The 21,842-nt window shown below is 40.4% G+C and overlaps 1 protein-coding gene across 1 annotated transcript; it reads right to left on the bottom strand.

Moving 5' to 3' along the window:
- Window positions 1-7,509: 7,509 nt before the first annotated feature.
- Window positions 7,510-18,582, bottom strand: LOC139119028 (myb-like protein X). The gene is made up of 2 exons (XM_070682640.1): window positions 18,221-18,582; window positions 7,510-12,395 (listed from the first exon to the last, which is right to left on the bottom strand). The coding sequence occupies exon 2, from the start codon at window positions 10,057-10,059 to the stop codon at window positions 7,648-7,650; it is 2,412 nt and encodes an 803-aa protein (XP_070538741.1). The 5' UTR covers window positions 10,060-12,395; window positions 18,221-18,582; the 3' UTR covers window positions 7,510-7,647.
- Between the last annotated feature and the right edge of the window lie 3,260 nt (window positions 18,583-21,842).

Genomic DNA, 21,842 nt, shown 5'->3' with positions numbered 1-21,842 from the left:
TGTCACAGACAAACATGGACAGACTCGTAACGGGTATCGTCTAAGGCGTGAAGCGGTTATGTAACCCATCCATGTTCGCCTCGCCTCAGGTTGCTCTTGCCTCCCTTTTCCTAAGAGTGCCGACCATGTATCCTTCGGTAATTTTCGGATTTTCACCAATTGTTAAGCGAAAGTATGTTCGGCAAAGTTTGTGTTGTTGTTGTCGTGTGGTGCGGAGCAGAATTGACGTGCTGGCGAAAAGGGGAGTGTTTTGAGCTTCGGGAAAGTGAGTTTTACCGTTTTAAAATTGCTCTCATATTTTTATGAATATATAATGAGTGTGTTTGAGCCAAATTTTAAAGTCTTTTATCGATACTGTCTGGTTTTACTCAATGGTTTACGGTAAGTGATACCGTATTTTACACGTGCGTCAAGGAAGGACATGTTTATGAAACTGTTGGCGTGTTATGTTTTGATTGGCGTGAAGCAGTGTTTCTGGCCTGAGAGCTCACAAAGTAACTATGGTTGCTACGCGACTGGCAGTACGATGCCATCTCGTCGTATTTTTCGCATAATCTCGTGCAATTATCAACCACAAACAAAGCCTCCAAAAAGTTTAACACCTTTGAAGCTCATTTTAATATGAAAAGCCAATAGTCTACCGAGACGACCATGGAACAAAAGGCATGCCGCGTTACCAGTCTGTCCATGTTTGTCTGTGATGTTGTTCACTAGCAAGTTATCCTAAAGCGCGTTCAAGACATCAGTGTTCCATACTTGTGTACCATAAATCGGAAGAAAATTGTTGATATTGCGCGAAAACGGTCAATACTCGACCCATTTGACGTCTCTGTCACTGATCACTAATTTAAGAGGCATAATGATAAGGTTATTGCGAAAATACTATGCATGTACCCGAACATTAGCACGAATATGCTTCGCAAATTGTCTTCGTCAGTGCATCCTATTATATATGTGGTATTTTCGAAAAAAACCTCACACTATAAAATTTGGGAAAATTTCCATAGCGTCGATTGATACTGAACAAGTTTTCACAAGTTTAATAATTGATTTTGAGAATTTTCTTCATCAAGACTTGGTAAGGGCCCTTCGAATCACGTGCGCTGTGCAACCGAGTATGGACAGCTCACTCAATGCAATTGGGGGCGCTCTGACCTTGCACTACACCATGGAATGCCATAATAATGAAGCCATTCGACCTGGCTCATGTGGCAAGCCTAGCCTACTTGCTGTGAATCGATCGGCCCCTACCACATACCGTCACAACGCGTCATGCTATGTATGTTTACGTTAGCAGTGTCCATGTGTGATTTACCTGATTGTACTAAGGGTCTTCATCATTCGACCAGTTTTAATCCTGATCTTTGACAGCAGTATGGCCACAGGAACTCTGGCTCCTTGTTTGTTTGGTTGTTTGTTCGTGCTTGTTTGTTTATTTGTTTCGTATGATTATTTCCGTGTACAATACAGAATCAATAAAGATATGTGTTTATTTGTCAATAAAGAACGGTGTTTGTTTGTTCGTTTGGTTGTTTGTTTACAAGTATAGTCAATAAATGATACTTTAGAAAGTTTCTACACAATCCCACATATAAAACAAATCATACCCCTCCGTTGCCATGGGGAGTAAGCATTCCTGTGTGTCCATCACTCTCTCTGAATACTCACCCTTTGTAACCTGGACACACACATTGCGTATGTTTACTTCAGGGTCAGTCTTTCCATGCACTGCTCATGAGCCCCACGAATTTGGTTGAGCCCTTATTCAAAAAAACTTCATGCAAATCACGAACATTATAGCCTTTGACAAGAAATCAAAATCAGTGTCCTAGGGGTGCTTTCTACTAACATGTCGATTCTTCAAATGGCGTGTGCCTGAACTCAAAACGAATTTACCTCTCTTCAAATTGAAATCGTCTCAATTTTAAACGAATATGCAACTCTTTAAAACGAAAGTCCTCTAACTCAAAGAATAAGGATAGAAATTTCTACCCAAAAGTGCTGTGACTCAAACCGACTGCGGAGACTTAATTTTGGCCTTGATTCCGAGCCATAGGCAACATCACGAGTGGAATTTTGAGCTGCTGATCTATATAGCGGCTGCCGCGACCATGCCCAACCAAGATTTACATGTAAGTGGGTACATCACCATGACCACAGTGGTTTGAAGCAGAAAATATCATGATGTTTATAAACATGTTTTCACCAAACAAGCATCAGGTCAGCAATATTTTCACTCGGAGCTAGGTTCGTACCAAGCGAATGACCTGCCTGACGCCACAGCCCTCAGGGGTACAGTGCTTGTACTCAGGTCAGAGAATATCACGCAGAGATCATTTTAGCTTGATATACATTAAGATTTGGCAAAATATCGTGGACATAAATGTTCTAACATGAAAAGCACTGTAATATTCCAGGCACATTGTGGTCAGGATACAGACATTGTGATTTTTTTTGTTTCCGTCCGAAAATTTGATGTCTATTTTCCCTCATCCCATCAATGACATAAATTACACACTTTTTTATTGACCGCCCTCATGTTCATATTTTTCTTCAAAAATTCAACATGGCTTCAAAAATGTCCTGGAAGTTTTGCTGTGAAAATGTTTTCCGTTTTTTGACAAACCCCTCCGGAGATCTACTATACGTTCCTGATTCACGTGAGGGAGAGGCGAGTGGAGCGCCACCTTTAATTACTGCTCGGAGTGTGTTTTGGCGACAAGGTCAAAAAATATTCCAAGCCTGAACGGATAATAAACATTAACTTCTACCACTCAATCCAGCAAGCTCATATTTTATCCTAAAACTGATCACCAAAAACCGGGCCTAGACTGAATTACAAAACATGTTTCCGGTAACACGATTTACGCTAATAAATCCCCTGACCCTTAGCTTTTTTCGTGTTTTCAACAATCGCGGCTGATTTCGCCAATTCTTGCTGCTTTAATATAAAAAAAATAGGACAGTCTTATCATGTTGTTCTTACATGTACGTGTCAAAAATAAGTATTATGCTGAAGGAAATCGTTGACGCTATTTTACCAAAGTGCGCCACCGTGCGGCCATTTCAGCGGTAGCTTACAGCAGATGTCCGACTCGGATATTTCTTTTCTATTTATTCTGTACCATAATCGAGCAACATTAGAATCTAACCCAATTTCTCAGAGCAGATCCCATGTACAAAATCAACCAGTGGAAATTGAGCGGATATTTATAACATGGAAATCACGGCAACTGCATGAGCGTTCAACATCGTTCATTCATTAACGGCCAACGCCTGATTAGAATTCCATAAATAGCACCAACCACTATTAAAGCATAGCTTACTTCCTGGCCCGTCATTTATGGTCGTAAAAAGTACATTACGCTCAAAGAATTGACATCACTATTTCATAGCAAAATAATAAATACGTAGTGCAATATTTATTAATCTCCATAAAACTTGTTCGTGCCTTCTAGTTCAGTATTACCACAGTCATATATTATATATATATATATATATATATATATATATATATATATATATATATATATATATATATGTGTGTGTGTGTGTATGTGTGTGTGTGTGTGTGTGTGTGTATTTACAGATATTTTATATATACAGTATACTGTATATGTACATACATACACACACATATAGATAGATAGATCGAGTGTGTGTACATATATATGTACATATACAGTATACTGTATATATATATATATATACATATAGATATATAGATGAGTGTGTACATATATGTACATATAAAGTATACTGTATATATATATATATATATATATATATATATATATATATATATATATATATATATATATATATATAAGTTTACAGATGGGAAATTACAGTGTTCAATGCTAAAAGCAGAGCGTTATAAATATAGGGGAAATTTTTGTTGTTTTGGTCGTCAATGCCGGTAATGTATAATGCTCGATGCATTTCTGCAGGATAACAATACTGTGGCATTTGGAACTCACACAGTGGTTATTCTACAGGTTGTGTTCTGATACTCCGTGGTGTTGAATTCAGTATGTTCAGCTTTTCAACCGGGACCTAGCTATCAGAGGGGAAAACAAGAAAGAGGTAGGCCCGCATGCCATGTTTTATCGAATACATGTACTTTGATGTGAGTATGTCTACGTATCTCTGAATATCCGTTGATCATAAAACACAATTGGAACTAATTTGGGATAATTGGATGATGAAGTAATGTCTGTCTGATCTGCAAATGTAAGATCATCTGCTTTCCCTTTTAAGTTATACACTTGTTTTTATCAGTAACTCGTTTAATTAATTGCAACATTCAGCTATAGGGCACTTAACGGTGTTGAGAAATTTGAAAAATATGAAGATCCAAATATTCAAATAAGTTCCAATCGTGTTATTATTATCGTCAATATCTGCAATTTTCGCTTCCTGCTGGGGCATTGTCAATATTACTGTCACGAGCACCAATCCGTTCAATAATCTGTAATGTTATCCTCGGTATCATGATATATATTTGATAATACTCTTTGTTTTCCTGATCCAATGGAGACCCCTGATTTTCAATCTTTAACGTATGGAAGGATTTTTTTAATGTTTTATTTTTTTAGAAAAGATTGGGCAACGGTTCAAGCACTTACTGTTTGGAGGCGCTCTTTACCTCATGTCCCTAATTGATTTCGAATATATGAGGCATTAGACCAGTATTTCGTCACAAAGTCCCCGAGATTCTTCTCTGTCCTCAATGACGTCATAGTTAATGAATGATATGAGTTACGTAAGCACATAATGACAGCAAAAAGCAAGGCGGTGAAAACCCTCTTTACCTCACAAGCTTCAAAATAAATCAACGCATCGGCAGGCCAGAAAGTTTTGTGAAACATTAAGGTAGCACGCGCCTCGAAAGTGAAAGATTTTCAGTTTTGATGAAACTTTTCTCAATGAAACTTTCGACCATTCTCTTACCAAATCAAGAATATAAATCAGGGATCACCGTGCAAAGTTTGGTACAATGAGAGACAAATTACCTGAAGATTTACCGATATTTAAAATTCAAAATGGCCGCCATCCCTGTGTTAACTCTATGGGCTAAAATAAAATTTACGATTTTCAAAAAACTAAGACGGTAAAAACGTTTCTTACCCCAAGAGGTTTAAAATGAGCCCCCACAAGTTGTAGATCAGAAAAGAATTGATAAACTTAAAAGCCCAAATATCTGTCCCCGAGGCGCGATCTACCTTAAATCTGCGAAAAACGCTATCCCCTTGGGCGAAGATGGCTAATTGTGATGACCATGATAACCATAGCTAGAAGGGAAAGACAATGGGTAGTGGACAGAAGGTATTAATATAATGACAAATGATTTCCTGAGAAATTTCTTACCGTGTTGAAAATAGTTTAATCAGATCATTTCATATCAATGAACTTACAACAACTCTAAAAGTGGACAACTGTGACTGTCTCAGTTACAATATTTGATTTAAAATTATCTGACAGACACTTCATCAAGTACGTCTTTCATGGAGCATGGCGAATATACTACATTGCCTACGAGTCATGGCTTTAACCTTGGACTTTGTTTTCGTCATCATCTCTGTCCGACTTCAACGTCAACCACAAAATCTGTATAAGAGGTAAATGTATGTTTTCATGCACGCATGTACACGTCATAATGATCGCAGAATTTCTCCTTTCCGTGAGTTCTTCACACGCTCAGACAGTAGAGGGCGGAAATCTGTACTCCTCAAAAGAACGGATGGACACCAGAAAACTATCTAAAAGCGTTCAACGCGCAATAGTTGTAACGTGTGACAATATAATTGCCATTTTTTCTATAATAATTAAAGCAGACACATTTTCTTCTTCGCATTAAAGTGTGTTGAAATACCAAGTATTTTACTTTGCCATCACACCGTAATTGTTGAACCAATGGATTGTATTCTGGCATTTCAATTAAGTTAAAAGCAATAAATATCTGGCATTAAACACATACAGGCTGCATTGACAAGTTAACCTATGGACATTTTTATGAGATACGGGGAAGAAATACAGGAAAAAATACTAAGGTAAAAAGTTAGAGCGAACGAGCCTTTAATTACAATATACTCACGTGCAAAAATAACTCTCGGACTGATATTGTGAAATATTTCTTGTTTACATGTGTAAATTTATCCAACTTAAAGACACTGTTGTAAATGAGTGTAAACTCCAACCTAAAGAAAAATTGTAAACACTGTATATTTGGGCGTGCGCATAGCACGAGTCTTGTTGATTCAATAACCATCAGGCAATGGCGATTTATGGAAAGTTGGATACAAACTACAAGGCTTTGGTCAAATATTCGCAAAGATATTCGGAATATTGTCGTTGTTTCAACGTTTTGATAAGTTATTATTTATATCGGATCTGAATACGTACACAACCCTTATGTAAACTGAACGGTCTACTTATGGCGCGTATTTCATAGACGACCGTTTGATGATACATTACAAAATTTGCACGGTCACTGCAGGAGCATCCGAACCAGACCGAATGCTGCCTGTCAGTGACCTCCAGTATACACATATGAACTGTGCACAAACTATGTACTACAAATCACAGCCCCTCGACGTTTTTCTTGGTATTTTGGCGGCCGGGCCGTGTCATGACCGTAGGTCGTGATCTGTTGAGCATATGCATGATTGAGTCTCGTGCGACCAGTTGTGTACTGGTTTCAAGATCAATGTTGTATTTATGGAGGGACCGTGATATCATAAAAAATTAAGTGAGGGCGTTTGTTATACCTAAGCTATTGCTGACTCAGTCCGAGCTACAGCACTATTCACATGGTCATTTTGTTTCTATATTTTGGAGAGAACCTGTGTGGGGACTCCAAGACCTAGACTATCCTAATTTCATCAAAATAAGCAGGAAATTTTCAAATTCTCTTAAAGGGATATAGTCGTCGGAACTGCGCTCAAAGGTCGTATGGGACCCATACGACCCATGGCAACAATGTATCCAAGGCACAATGGTGATTGATGACGTCGACAGTTAAAACATGTCTGTCATACTCTATCATCGTATAATTTAAATGTTGCAGCTATAATGATGAGGTGTATCTAGATATCGTGCACGAAATACATTGTTTGTAAACAAGAAACTCGCACAGGCGCAGTTCCGACGACTATATCCCTTTAAAGAAACATTTGCCGCCAGCCCGCCACACTGACTCTTGCTGATCCCATGTTATTAAACGGACACATAACTTTTGATAATATTCTCACCATATTTGTTCTTGAAAACTAGTAATATCTTCTTTTGCAAAAAGAGTATTTTCTATAATATTATTGTTCACGAATAAATACTAGTCTGAACAAATATCAATCGTGTATAGGTGTTACGCTATCTCCGCCCCTAAACACAGTCACCTGTTTTCTAAAATTTCGCTCTGCGCCTACGCTCCCCATAGACGTGTGTACATATGTCCCTATTCAGGCATATGGGGTGCGTAGGCGCAGAACGAAATTTTAGAAAACGGGTGACTGTGCTCAAAACCAGATTAGAGGGTCGGAGATGGCCCGACACCCATGTATAACTGAATGTTTCCGTTTTCAATAACGCGGGAAGAGAACCCGAACACGAGGTTTGTGGTGTAGAACGAGAAACTGCGTTAGACTACTATTTTTGATCAACACCCCGTGCTCTTGCTGCTCTGGGACGGTCACCAAGTGTGTTTTTCAAAATCTTCTTACTGTCTGTGATTGTTCTCACTTCCCTCTTCGGTGTTTTCGTGCTCTCATCGTTGACGACTTGCGCTCGTGCACGATGGATTTGGGCACTGTCACCATCCTCGTCCTCCCCATCCTCGTCCGAGGTCTCGCCGTTTTCGCGCTCATGGTACACGCGCTCGTTCCTGAATTTGTCGTACTGTTCAGTGTCTATAACTGTCACACGTTTGGCCAGTTCATTTATGTTCCCTATCGATTTCAAAGTCACGGGTAGAAAGACGAAAGGTCCGTTCATCAGAGTGGCGTCATTTGTCCTGTTGGGAGTGACTTTTCTTGGTGTAACGCTCGTCGTTCCAGAAGACTTTGACTTTGCTGCGGTGTCGTCCGATGATGAGTTCTGTTGAATATTTGGAAGACTGTGGGGTCGCTGTGGCGTATCATTTCGTTGCTGATTCTTGGAATGGCGTTCTTTGCTATTTTCTCTGCCTTTCTTCGTACTTTGTTCGTCTTCCTTGAGTCGGTCGTTATCACCTTGAACTTTTGTAACGTCTTCAGGTTCAATATGCTTATCACAATCATGATTGTGTTTCACTTCTGCATCTTTATTTTCTGAGGCAACGCTTCCAACATCACCTTGACCTTCCGTTTTGCTACCTGCTTCGGAAAGAGCAACATCATCGGGACAAACTGGGGACAACCTCGCTGAGGGCGTCATCGCCTTCCACACGCTCAAGTTTTCGTCATCTTTTGTCGATGACGTCACAGACTCTAATCTCAACTGTCCACACTTTGATGAGCTCCGAGAGTTGTTACTGTCATTAGAAATTTCTTTATCGTCCCCCTCTCCTGTTTTGTCCTGATAATCTTCCAAAGTTGGACTGTGTATTACTTCTGTTGGAGATTCAGGCACGGGAATATCTCCATCTTTGCTTTTGATGTCCGAAGGTTTTTCATATATTTCGACATCCGGGGACTTGTCGTTCTCATGGCCACTTCCGTTAATATCCGTTTCTGTATTGTTGTCTTGTTGGTAATCATTTTCATTGTATTGAGTACCCATGTTATTATTATCCAGTTCTGTCTCGGCGTCTGCATCGCCCGCGGATAAGTTCGTCACAGATGATTTTTCGCTGGTTACAGTGACGTCATCATCCTCTTCCAAGTGAGCTAATTCTCGCATGGAAGTCTCGCTTGGAACTCGCACGTTCTCCGGTTCTGTTTCGTAGCCACTCTCGACCTCGTGGACGGATTTTCTGCCTTTCACCCGCAGGACACCAACCTTCCGTCTGTGAAATTTTCGCCGCTCGTCCTCTTCGCCTGGTCTGTGCTTCAATACGCTGGACTGGTTCTCTTCCAGCTGTCGCAATATCGGCCGCCCAAGCGTCGACGCCTTCATCTTTCGAAAATACCACTCCTCTTCAATCTCGTCGGACGTGACCTCGTTGTAATTTACGAGAATCGGGAAAACCACGGACTTGCCTTCATTGCCGTCCGTTTCGAGTTCTTGCTGCGCGTCCTGCGAGGACGACAACATCTTCTCCCCGAGCGTTTCACGAGATTTCCCCAACGGTCGACCGTGCGCCAAAGCCCGTCGCATGCTCTCCTTGTACCTGAAGACATCGCAGAGCGGTATCGACGATATATCCCTGAACACAGGCTGAGAGAACTTCATCGAGGTGACAGACTTCTCAGATATAAATTTTGTCCCTGAGCTCTCTCCAATAATGTAATGTTGGTGGTTATACTGCTCACTGCATTTTTGTCTCGGCGTGTCTTTTGACTTTGCCGGTTTCTCCAACGAAGGAAGATATTTCGCTTTGTTCATTTTCACTGGCGGGCGATAATTGCCGTCGTATATTCGGTCAGGCAATAGTAAGTTTATATCGGTAAATGGTTTCGTGTGAAAGACCAACCTCACCTTACTGTCGTGTCTCTTGGGAGTTATATCCAAACCATTGCGTCCATACAAGTACAGGGTATCTCTGGGCATGGATATGGCCCCATCTTTTGCCGTCGAGTCGCGGACGTCATACAGTTCATTGGGAATCGACAGCAGTCGGGACAGTCGCTCGCTGCCGTCAAGAATAGAAGAAATCACACTGGCCGTGTCGCTACCGTTCGATCGGTCTGTCGCCAGGTCGACTTTCCGGAGCCTCGGCAGACGCAGGCGTTTCTTGACGTAGCCGGTCCGTTTCGCCCTGCGCGGCTTCGAGCCGGAGTCTAGATCCTGAATTGACGGGAAATGCGCACAGTCCGTGGGCTTGTAGTTATTATTATTGACATGCATTCCATCACTTAACGACGCTGATACACCTGTCACGGTGTGCGCAGGTGCGCCATTGCTTACTTGCGGAAGGCTCATAATTTGTTGGCCCACGACTGTCTATCAAGCAAGCGTAGTGTACTCAATTTTCCAAGCTACTTAAAGCTGTATGTAGTTGCGCTATGAACGTGTCACACTGAACTTGTATTCTCCTGCCCTTGTTTAATTATTGTTCGCACTTGGTCAAAGTTCTTCTCATCTCTGGGATAGAACAAAAAATCGTCGAAAACAGTCTAAAATGTCTGTCCACATGACTGCATGTTCTTTCAGCACGACAAACAAATGTCAATACTTGACAAACCGTGCGTCGCCTTCGATACAAATCCCAGCCTTTGTGACTCGATGTACAGGTCAGATTTACTTTGTGGCGTGGGGATTGACTCGTCAGCCGCTTCCATTCAGCGTTCCGTGAGGGTGTAAGTTAATTAAACACCGACTTTGTTTGTCGTTGCTACCGCTTGTATTTGGCAGTCGGCGGTCGGAGTATTTGCTGTGCTGTTGGCTGCCAGATTCCTGTAAACACACGGTGTCTCTCAGAGGTGATCACTGCACAGAACGGGTGTTTAAATGTCAGACCAGTTCTTCTTACCCTCAATTACCACACAGTCAGCTTTGCTGAGGTGCAAATGCATAAGACCAGTCTACTTGCGAGTTGTAACAGCCTTCAATCACTTGTCGCTAAATGAAACTTATGTATAGACCCAGGTCTTTGGCCATAATTCCAAAGGTATCTCGCCCTATACTCGCTCGGTAATCCGTCAGTGGTATTTCTTGAATCTCAAGTGGCTAATGGACAGTTATGTTGACCACTTAAAGTCTAAAATGCCGGCCTCCACCGATTACCGTGGACTTCGTCCTGTCTTTCGCCGTTTGAGCCGATCACAGCGTTACAATGTCCCCCACAGTGGAACGTGACGCGATCAACAGGTTGTTGTACCTGAGTCTGGTGAACACCGCGGTGCAGCTATACGCTCAGATCTGAACTCCTGGTCAGGTTTTCGACAAACGCGCACAAAGATATCGATTTTTCTTCGGAAAATTCTTCTCCCATATCTTGTTCCTAAGCGTTAACTCACCCACCAGTTTTAAACTTTACTGTGATCAGTATAACGTTCGAACGCGCTGGCTTGGCCCTTTCTGTGTGAGGGGTTCAATAATATATGAGTCCGCGCATTCAAATGTTGATGCCACGAAACGCGAAATCGATAACCTCGACAAAAATGTGGATTGATTTTCGCTTGTTGGTAATCCTGGGCTACCCTTTATTTGCTGTGAAGGGTTTCAAACAACAACAAATTCAACCGAGCTGTTTCTTTTAACGGAGTTGTTGACTTTGTGGAGCTGGTGCTAGGATAGCCAATCTCCTGAACCTGCGTCACTGGCGGGGTAATTCTTGTCGGAGAAGTAACTCCCTCCCCCGGGTCAAATCTCAGCAGCTCGACACGCTTGAAGGTTTTCAAGAATAAAAATCATCAGCAATTAATGAGGATCTTGTTGAAGTTCAATGAGACTGTTTCGAAATTTATGAACAGGCGGAACTTATTTTCCCACACACGCGATGCAGGCTTAAGAGTTTCCTTGTCAGGTTGGGCGCTCGTTGTCCAATTCGCAAAGGTTGTGTTTTTGTCCAAAGTTCCCTATTATCTCACAAATTCACATTTAAGCGAGGGTTAACCTATGATTTGTGTCTCCAAGCTATGCTTTACGGTTGGTCTTTTGACCTTGTTCAACGCCAAAATGTCACTGTGCACGCACAGTTATGTCCTTTGATTTGCTGAACCGATTAAGTACGAGTAGAGGTACCACCAGACATTAAACACACATTTACACGTCATCCATTTCAGGTTACCAACTTCCTCTCATGATCGTCGCGCGCTTCTGCCGTCCAGCAATTGGTGTTTCCAAGGTTACTCCACGGGTAGCTTCAAGTTCCACTAAAATCAATCCCCCAATGCGCGTAATTGTTCCAACAGAGTCGAGCACAGGTTTTCAGCGTTGCATACACCAGTCCTCAACCGAGCGTCCATAGAGAGAGTTTGTAAGAAGACCGTGCTGTTCTTTTGCAGTTATCTGGTCATAAGCAACAGATAGGGCTTGATCAATATCGAGGTTCTTTAAATAGCAGACAATGAATAAATGTATATGACCAATCCGGAATAATCGGTGGACGAACGCTCCACTGGGCTGGTAAACAGTTTGCCGTCCTTAGTCTGAAGTCCGACGCTAGCTGTGCCCCTGCTGTCTGTTGTCAACCTCCCTTAGATGCAAAACCTCAAGGCGAAATTTCACTCGCTTTGACAAAACACTGCAAGTGGTAGTCCTCTCAATTTCAAGGCAAGCGAAGTCTTCTATCGACTTACGGTGACCCCCGACCTCTGCGAACAGAACAAACACGCAAAGCCAATTAGAGCGCTATTTCACGCTGGTGTTTACACAACAAACCATGGTAACGGACTGCGGAGTTTAGTTTCCACTACAGGTTATCATTTACAAATAATTATCTAACGCGAAATGAAAACTGTGTTGTGCCATTAGCAGAAGCATCGTCGCCTCTTGTCACATGTAATGCGAGAATCCTACCTGGATCACGTCATAGACCTTAAGAAACGGTATGGTCTAGAATTTCTACCATGTTATTTACCCACGTATCGGTTTACTGGCGAAGAGAGAAAAACGGATTTCACAAAAGATACACACAATCTGTAAACATATGACTACACATTGAGAATAGAGGGAGAATGAAACGAAGGCAAGAGGGTCGGTAGAAAAGAAGAGATATGTGCACAAAGAAACAGAGAGAAATTTTGAAAGGGAGTGATACAATCAAGAAAGAAGGGCAATCTAAATTCTAACAAATAAAATGCAAGGAAAGACATTAAAGAAAAGCTGTCGTCAGAACTGCGCGTGTGCGACTTTCTTGTTTACAAACAATGTATTTCATGCATGATATCTAGATGCATCGCGTCAACATAGCTGCAACATTTAAATTTTACGATATTCATTGTTAACAAACATCTTTTAACTTTCGTCAATCGCCAAAGTACCCTAAATACGAGTTACAGTGTTTAAATTGGTCGGGGGCCTGGCAACATCTGAGCTGAGTTCCGACGACAGCCTTTCTTTAATGAAAACATTGGTCTTGTACCGTGACATTTTGCGAGAATATTGCATGTAGTTTGGATTTCATAAACTAATAGTTATGTTTCAAATAAAATTTGCAATCATACGTACTAGAGACACTATTTTTCACTCATGTTCAAATCTTTCCTGTTTACTTGTCTTTTTCTTTTTGTATCTATGCACGTGACATTGCCTCAAACTTGCATCTTGCATATTTATTCTAGGCATATGGTGAGGTTTTACTCTCGCGTGTAGTGGCTCCCTCCTTTCTACCAGTCTCAGTGGCTCTCTCATGATATCTGCCACTCTCCACGTCTCTGTACTTCAGTGTACCTATCTATGTATTTCTCTATGTGTCACTATATACGACCGCCTGTGCATTTGCCCGGTTCATGCAGTGCTCCGTGTTGCGATGTCTTTCACACACTCTCTCTCTCTCTCTCTCTCTCTCTCTCTCTCTCTCTCTCTCTCTCTCTCTCTGAGCATGTCTACCCTGTTTGTCTGTCCATCCGTTCGTCCTTTTTCTGGGTCTGTCTATCTCTGTCTCTGTTTCTGTCTGTCTGTCTGTCACACAAACACATCTATGGACAACCCTATCATGCATCACATCATCGCTTTCAATAGAAAACGTCTTCTAGATCTGATATGAAATGTTTGCAGGTGAGGTTTTCCGTTTCATTCAATTACGTGCTTGACATGGCCTTTGTCATCGAAACCCCGGCTAAGTTTACTCTTCACAAACTTAGATTACCCAATGTTTTTCAATGTTGACCCAGTGTCGTAGAAGCGTGAATAACACGAATTTCAGCGAGCTGTAAACACACATAAGATCGCCAGAAAGTATGCTAAAGCACGCGACATTAGGCCGCAACAAGAAAAAGCTACATTGCTCTCATTTTTTTCCGATAAATTGAAAACAGTTAATGTTATTTGAGGTCTTCAAAATTCCATTTGTTTCTCTCTCAACTTCATGTATTCGTCATTTTTTTTCTTTTTTGGTCATTAGAAAACGAAAAACGAATCCCCGCGAGAGGATACAATCGAGGCGACAAACCTTATATGAAGCGTTCAAACGACTATCGATAATTCCTTTCTTTGGGTTACTCGGAAAACGAATTTACCCCTTATGGCCTTATCTTGCTATAGTATTAAATTGAGGTTTTTTATAAGAAAGAAGGTAGAATATCTAACTGAATCCGTATAGTGGCGTGAACTGGAGATTGAATCCGTTTTTGCAATCTCGATGCTGAAAAAAAATATGCGGTGCAACAATGCAATACAGAGCTAACCACACCAGGAGCTTGATGAATTCAGTCATTACACGGAGTCCGCTATTCATGACTATTTTGTCGGGCAGTTTTGCGCCTTTGTTGAGCACGGTGTCATTATCGGGCGAGGGTGCGTGTGTAAATAAAACGCTTTACATATTTGTCAGACGACGCTATTGCAGTCGGGACACCGGTGATGGCACAGAATAAACATGCGTAACTTGCCATTGTCGGGGCCCACTGTCTCCATACAATGTGCAAGGTCGGTGCGTTACTCCCATCCCTACGCTTAACCAAGCCATCATAAACGTTACCAAACTGTTGCTATGGTGAGTGTTATACTATAACGCCTGGCCTGAACAATAAACTTTGCCGAGACGCAATATTATTATATATACGTAATCTCAGTAACTAAGCAACAATACTGAAGATCGCGGTATCACAAAATGAAATCCTCTCATATGTCAACAATCGTAGGGATAAAATTTATGAGTATTGACAGCATTTATAGCTCACCAAAATTAAAGGGATTAATTTTTCCGTTATTAATTCCTTATTCCACAATTAATCATCGTTTTTGGCAGCTGTTGCTGTAATCGTAGTTTTATAACGATGATGTGATGATGATGATGACGACGGCGACGATTATGATTGTCGTTGTCGACGTCGTCGTTGTTGTTATTATTGTTGTTGTTGTTGTTGTGCTACTGCTGTCGTAGCTTTCGTTTTTTGTCAAAATTGTGACACATGCATAAAATGGTAAATTTCAGGGATCGAACTCACGTGATCACACGTGTCGAAGTGATGAGCTTTCCAAGTTTTTATCACCGGAAAGAGCCTGAAAAATTATTCTATATTGTCGGTCACCTCAGTCATCTATACTACGTGGCTGCTACGTATATATAGGGGCCTTCAGAATTGGACGCGTTAAGGTAGTGTGTGCCTCGAAAGTGAAAGACTTAAACTTTTACTCAAAGGCTTTCCTCAAAGAAGATTTCAATCGTTCTCTTTCAAAATAAAGAATGAAAATCGAGGGTCACCGTGCAAATTTTGGAACTAGAGAAACAAATTTCCCAAGATTTACCGATATTTGAAATTTAAAATGGCCACCATTCCTATGCTGACTCTATGCAAAAAAAAATTTTCGATTTTCGAAAAGCTAAGCCAGTGAAAATTTTTCTCACACCAAGAGCTTTAAAATGAACCTCCACAAGTGATATATCAGAAAAGAATTGAAAAAGTTTGATAGTCCGAATATGTGTCTCCGAGGCGCGTTCTTAAGGGGGTACATGACTCAAAAGTGAAAGCCTAAATTTTGGCTCAAACTTTCCACAATTTGACAGTTTCAGTCATTCTCTTACCAAATCAAGAATGAAAATCAGGGGTCACCGTACAAAGTTTTGTAAAGAGAAACAAATTACCAAACATTTACTGATACTTGGAATTGAAAATTGCCTCCATCCCTGTCTTAACTCTTTAGAGAAAACTTTTCGACTTTAAGATGGCAAATTCTTTTCTTACTCCAAGAGCTTCAAAATGAGCCCCCACAAGTGGTAGAGCACAAAAATTGTAAACATTTTAGAGTCCAAATGTCTGTCACCGAGTTACATTCTACCTTAATACCGATTAACTGGTATATTACGTGGCCATCGACCAAGCCACGGTAACCGCGACCAAGCTGACATAGTATACAAGGCAGCAGAGTCTGGTATCATGCCGTACATGCAGCCGTCAGTGATTGGATAACTCACATCAGTGGACACTTTCCAAGCCTATTAGAAACTCCGTTACTTACTTATCCGCTCAGCTTGACAATCTCAAAGCGCCAACAACAGTTACGATAACAATGATTGTATGTGATTCTTATAAGCACAATAACATGATTAAAAGAACTTGTTAATTTTCCTTTCTTTTCTCTCTGCCTGCTTTTCTTCGTTGGTGTCAGGCTAACGGAGGGTGGGGCTTCAGTTTTTGTTTCTGTAAAGGGTCGGATTATCCACTCACTCTTACGTCATCTGTGATTTACGGACTTACATTGACGAATGGGAGATTAAACGGCACTGACATTGATCTTCTTGGCTTGAAGCCACTTTGTCAAAGGTTATGTAAGAGAGAGAGAGAGAGAGAGAGAGAGAGAGAGAGAGAGAGAGAGAGAGAGAGAGCACAGAAAGCATTTAGAGGAAAGCTAGACATTTCGTACAAAGTTTGAAAGACAGAAAAAGAGAAAAATAAGCAGATGCAACACTTTTATACTGACGTGGAGAATTTAACGTTGACAAAGAGGGACAAAGACAGGGGGTCGGAATACGGCAGTTTCAAACAGAAATAGGCTAAGACATTGGTGGACAAACAGGCAGCAGGTAATACGACAGTCAGACAGCGGCAGAATAAATTTTCCAAACAATGTATAAAATAGAATACACGTTTTTGTAATACAAGATCGAGAGGTTGTGTATGTACATTAACAATACCGAATGAAACCTTTTAAGTTAATGAAAACACCATAAATTCCTCCCAAGCGGTCGACATTAATTCAATTTCCACTCTTTCTAAGGTGTGGTAAAATTTTGTGCAAATAACAACCGAAGTATGAAATTATTATTTTTTTAAACGGAGGAGTCGGAACGGGAAACTCGACAACCAGGAAGTTTAGTCAATGTGAGAATAATGACGAGATAAGACAATGCACAGTATGGTACAGTCTTTCACAAACTCGATAATACATGTAGTTTAGCTGACTCATTATCTAATGACAGTGGGAGTACTTTATGCAGTTCAGGCAAAATGTCAGACAACAAAACAAACAACAGTTTGAGCCCTAAACCTACCGAAAATAAATTAATCCAAAATAATTAAATTTGTTTAGCTTAGCTTAGCTGTACCAATTTTGTTTCGGGCTTTACACACAATGAAAGATAGATAATTAAAGGATTTAACATCTTATTGCTGGGCAACAAACATAAGAAATCTTTTTTCCATAAGCCCTCTGATTCTGCCTATAGCAACAAGGTATATGAACGAGACAATGTGTAACATATCGTATTGTGACTTTTAATCGTGAAAAAAGCGTTACTCTGTATTGGGGCATGATAATGGTCGGTATAGGACATAAGACACTGAAAAAATTAAAACATCTCCAGTGTTTTGGATCTCTCTGTTCCCTTGGTTCCAACAAACCATTTATTTATCGGGCAAAGACAACAAACAACGCCTTGACATAGGCATACATTGTTATACGCTGTCGATGTTGGGTGTCAGCTGTGTGCGAGCTTTGATCCAGATGAAATGATCGATCTAAGAATGCTAACTCCCCTAGGCTCTACTGTAACTCTTTTAACGTTTTTCTAATGACATTTGTATTCATAGTTTGCGAGCGTGACTATACCTCTCTGTTACATGACTACAACTTCATACTAAGTACATATTACTGTATATGTAACTATATAGACACACATATATATAGTCAGTAAGTGCAATTAAATATTTGTTATATGGCTATAACTGTATCTATCATATGACTATAAACTATACACATATATTGACAGGTATCAGGAAGAATGTTACACACACACACATAAATGTGTGTATGTATACATGAATATACCTTTTGTTTACGAATATTGATTGTAAAAACGATTGATATCATAATTCATGTCGGTGTTAAGTCGAGTCGATATAATATTAATTTGACTCGCATATGCGGTAACGGCCTACATCCGACTTGGATACAACGCGAAAGACCATCCTTTGTCGATAGAAAAGTCATAAAACATCAAGTATATATTAGATATTTCTATCAGAGGTATACTTACGTTTGAACACATTCACGAATATTGGAGCTGTTTGCGTGCCGTGGTATGTAGCTAAGATTGGAGGAGACTCGCTTCTGTTTGATCACTGTATGTTATTCTGCATCAGACCATGAAGGTAAAAAGCGAGACGAACTCAAATCCACCCGACTGCGGTCGAATGTTTTTGTTACCAACAAACGAGAGTGGTGAAGTTTACATCTGCTGTGGAATAGATGACAAATAAAAGCCTTTTGGAAAAGTTTTAGTTTAGCCCGACGAGTTAAGATGCCGAATTCACCTGGAGAAGAAATCGTTGTACTGTTGGCACACAGAATGTGACCTCACTAACATGTACGACACCGATCTCCCAGTGTACTGCCGCTGGGGCTAACACAGAGTGGGGTGTTTTATCGCCGCGGCGAACAGTGGCAGCGTGCCGACGGCTCGACTTGGAACACAATACCGTATTCAAATGCTGGGTTTTTGATGATCGATGGTCGCTTGACAATAGCTGTAGTAATCAGATCATTAAATACAGAGTGGAGAGAAAAGCGGTGCGTTTCACATAACAATTGCCAGGCAAAGCCCATGAACAACGTGTACTGACAGCGTCCCCGTTCTACCTGTGTGTTGCCATGGCGACTGGGTCGTTCTTGTAAAGTCCCAAGACTAAAAGCCATATTGAAGTTGTGTGCGGATAGCTGCTGCCACAAGTGGTTGAGTGACTGTCGACAAGAAATAAAACAAAAAATCGTGTGGGTTTTACTTAATGTTGTTCGTGGAACGAGTGTTTTAGGTATGGATTAAATTAACATTCGTGTATAACAAAAGACTCCAAACTTCACAGAGCTGAGTCGACAATAAGATCGTTGTCCTCACACTTTGTGCATTGTCGGAATAGAGAGATAGAAATAATGAACGAACGATAACATTGAGACATGACTTCATACAGAAAGTAACGAATTGTTGTAGATATTCAAAGGTTTGGTGGCCAAGTTGTGTTTTGGAGTGGTACAGAGTCTTCAACCGATTCAATTGGCTTTGAGTGGTGAGAAAATAACAAGTTTCTGGACTAGGCTGTTTAAGTAGAGACCGGTTTCTGAAGATTCCATCATTAGGAAAAATTCAGTGTTGTTGCAGACAAGAGACACCTAAAGAAAACAGTGACCTCACAACATGCACTCGTTTAAACTGATTCTACCGCCGACATATTTGTGAAGTATCCCATAACACCGTCGGAATTTCTTCTTTAGAACCGTATAAGGCGGGTTAATCGCTGTTCAAACACACTATACTCCGTTGTACGTGAGTTGTTAGATACATTAGATTTAGAAAAAAGAAAACCGAAATAGAAATTCGTACGAGGGTTGAGTAAAATCTCGATTAAAAGTCAGCCGGTTATGGAGGTGATAGAGAAATATCTTCACTGATGTATTGTGTTGCTGATAAAACTTTGATTTGTATTCTTAATATTGAAACCCATCCAACCTCTCAACAAGAATCTAAACTTTTCGCGTGTGTTTGTATCTTTTATTCAAACGTTTCCCATTCTGTTGAGCGAAGCATATTGAAATATCCGGTATTCGGCTAGTCATATGTTTGACCAGCACAAATAACGTTATTGTTGATAGCTGAATTTCAAACATTGGCATAATATGCTTCTGTCAGTGATGAAAAGCCAGTCACATTTGACACTTAAAACTCTAGTAGCTGTACCGTTCCTTTTGTTGTATTTACAGTATGTTTGCTCTGCCAACGTGCTCGATGTTCAGCTTGCAAACACACTGCATACTGACCAATAGTGAGTTGATGGCGACTGGATTTTAGTCCGGACTAGAAATTATTTGTCAACAACAAAACAGCACACTGCAGGCATATACTGTCTAGGCAGGGCGAATACTCGGTATGGCTACACCAGGGAGAAGACAACAAAATTTTCCTTGTTTTATAGAAAAATAATAACGAAAACTTGATCCAAATTACAGCCACTATAGTTTACAAGCCGAGTGCTGTATGAAACATAGAAGAAGACACAAGAAGAAAACTAATTGTATTGACAAATCTAATATAAGAAAGTTACTCTCTTTAAATACTGCATTAACTTCGTTTTATTTGACATGTAAGTGGTTTTTGTTCTGAATTCTGAACTACGCTGAAGAATTGTCGATAAAATGTAACTTAATACAGACCAAAAATATATGGGAAACGTTTCATTATTTCGTGTAACATCTGATTTTGCGACCACCTATCAATCTAACAGCCCTACCGTACAGTGCAGTACAGTGCAGTGCAGTACAGTACAGTACAGTACAGTACAGTACAGTACAGTACAGTACAGTACAGTACAGTACAGTACAGTACAGTACAGTACTGTAACAGTACTGCACAGCACATCAAAATAACGTACAGTACAGTACAGTTGAATGGTATAAGAGTACAATACGGTAAACTTTATCACAGTACATCTCGGTATAAGTGCAGTGCAGTGCATTGCAGTGTAGGGCCGTACAGTCCAGTACGAATAGCGTAATGCAGTACCGTATAGCACAGTAAAACACAGTCGGATAAGGTATACGGTACGGATTGGTACAGATACGGTGCGGTATTGTAATGCTTACAGTAGAGCAGAGTACAGTAGAGTATTGTAGAGTACAGCTCAGTAAAACAGTACAGTACGTACAGTCAGTACAACGAAGTAATGTGCAGCCAGCTGAATAGCGTGTAGTAGATACAGTGAAGAGCAATGCATGTCAATACAGAATCATGGCAAATTATAGTGTATGTTCATTTGAGGAACATCATATCCCACATCAACAGTTTTTTCTTCAGTTCACAGCCTATTTATGAATTCGAATGCTACGTCTGTAATACATATATATGTATGTATGTATGTATGTATGTATGTATGTATGTATGTATGTATGTATGTATCTATGCATCTTTGTATGTGTATCAAATAATCAACGTATCTGCCTCTCTTTTTTTTTCTTTCTGTCTAACAATTATCCCTGCTGTGTGTGTTTTTGTCTGTGAGGGCCAATGTGTAAACACAATCGGAATCTTTGTCCCTGAAATTGTGGGAAAGAGTTTGTTAATATATCGTAAAAGTATTCGCAACATTTTCAGACTGGCTCGGTGACTCATTACACAGTTTTACTTCCTCTATTTGTCTATTGAGAACATAACAGTTTCCAAAAGTGCTGCCGCGGCAATGAAAGAATGTCAAAGTTCATCGTGTGATCAAGAGGTTACCAGACTGAGGTTATCATAAGTAAGTGCCGAGACTCTATTAATAAACATCATGTATGCTAAATTCTGTCGTAAGTCACTTCCCTTTGTATTTGAATCTGACACTATGGCACCTTCAGTTGAACCCGGACATTAAAATGATATAAGAACTAAAACCATCAAAAATGGCAGGCCAAGACATACAAGATGGACATTCACAAATATAGAACAGGTGTACAAAAGGGTGTACATGCTTCACTAGACGTCAAAATTCTCACCTTATCCCTATTGGAACATTCAAATTGCAGCAAATTTGTTTCGAGAACCATTTCTTCATGTGGTGGTAGTCTTGTTATTCTTCCTTATCTCAATAGTTTGTCGAGGTGAAAAGGTCATGAGAAAACAATGCATTGAA

Source organism: Ptychodera flava, chromosome 2, assembly GCF_041260155.1.
Source record: "Ptychodera flava strain L36383 chromosome 2, AS_Pfla_20210202, whole genome shotgun sequence".
NCBI lineage: Eukaryota > Metazoa > Hemichordata > Enteropneusta > Ptychoderidae > Ptychodera > Ptychodera flava.
This window is presented reverse-complemented; position numbering and strand designations above follow the sequence as displayed.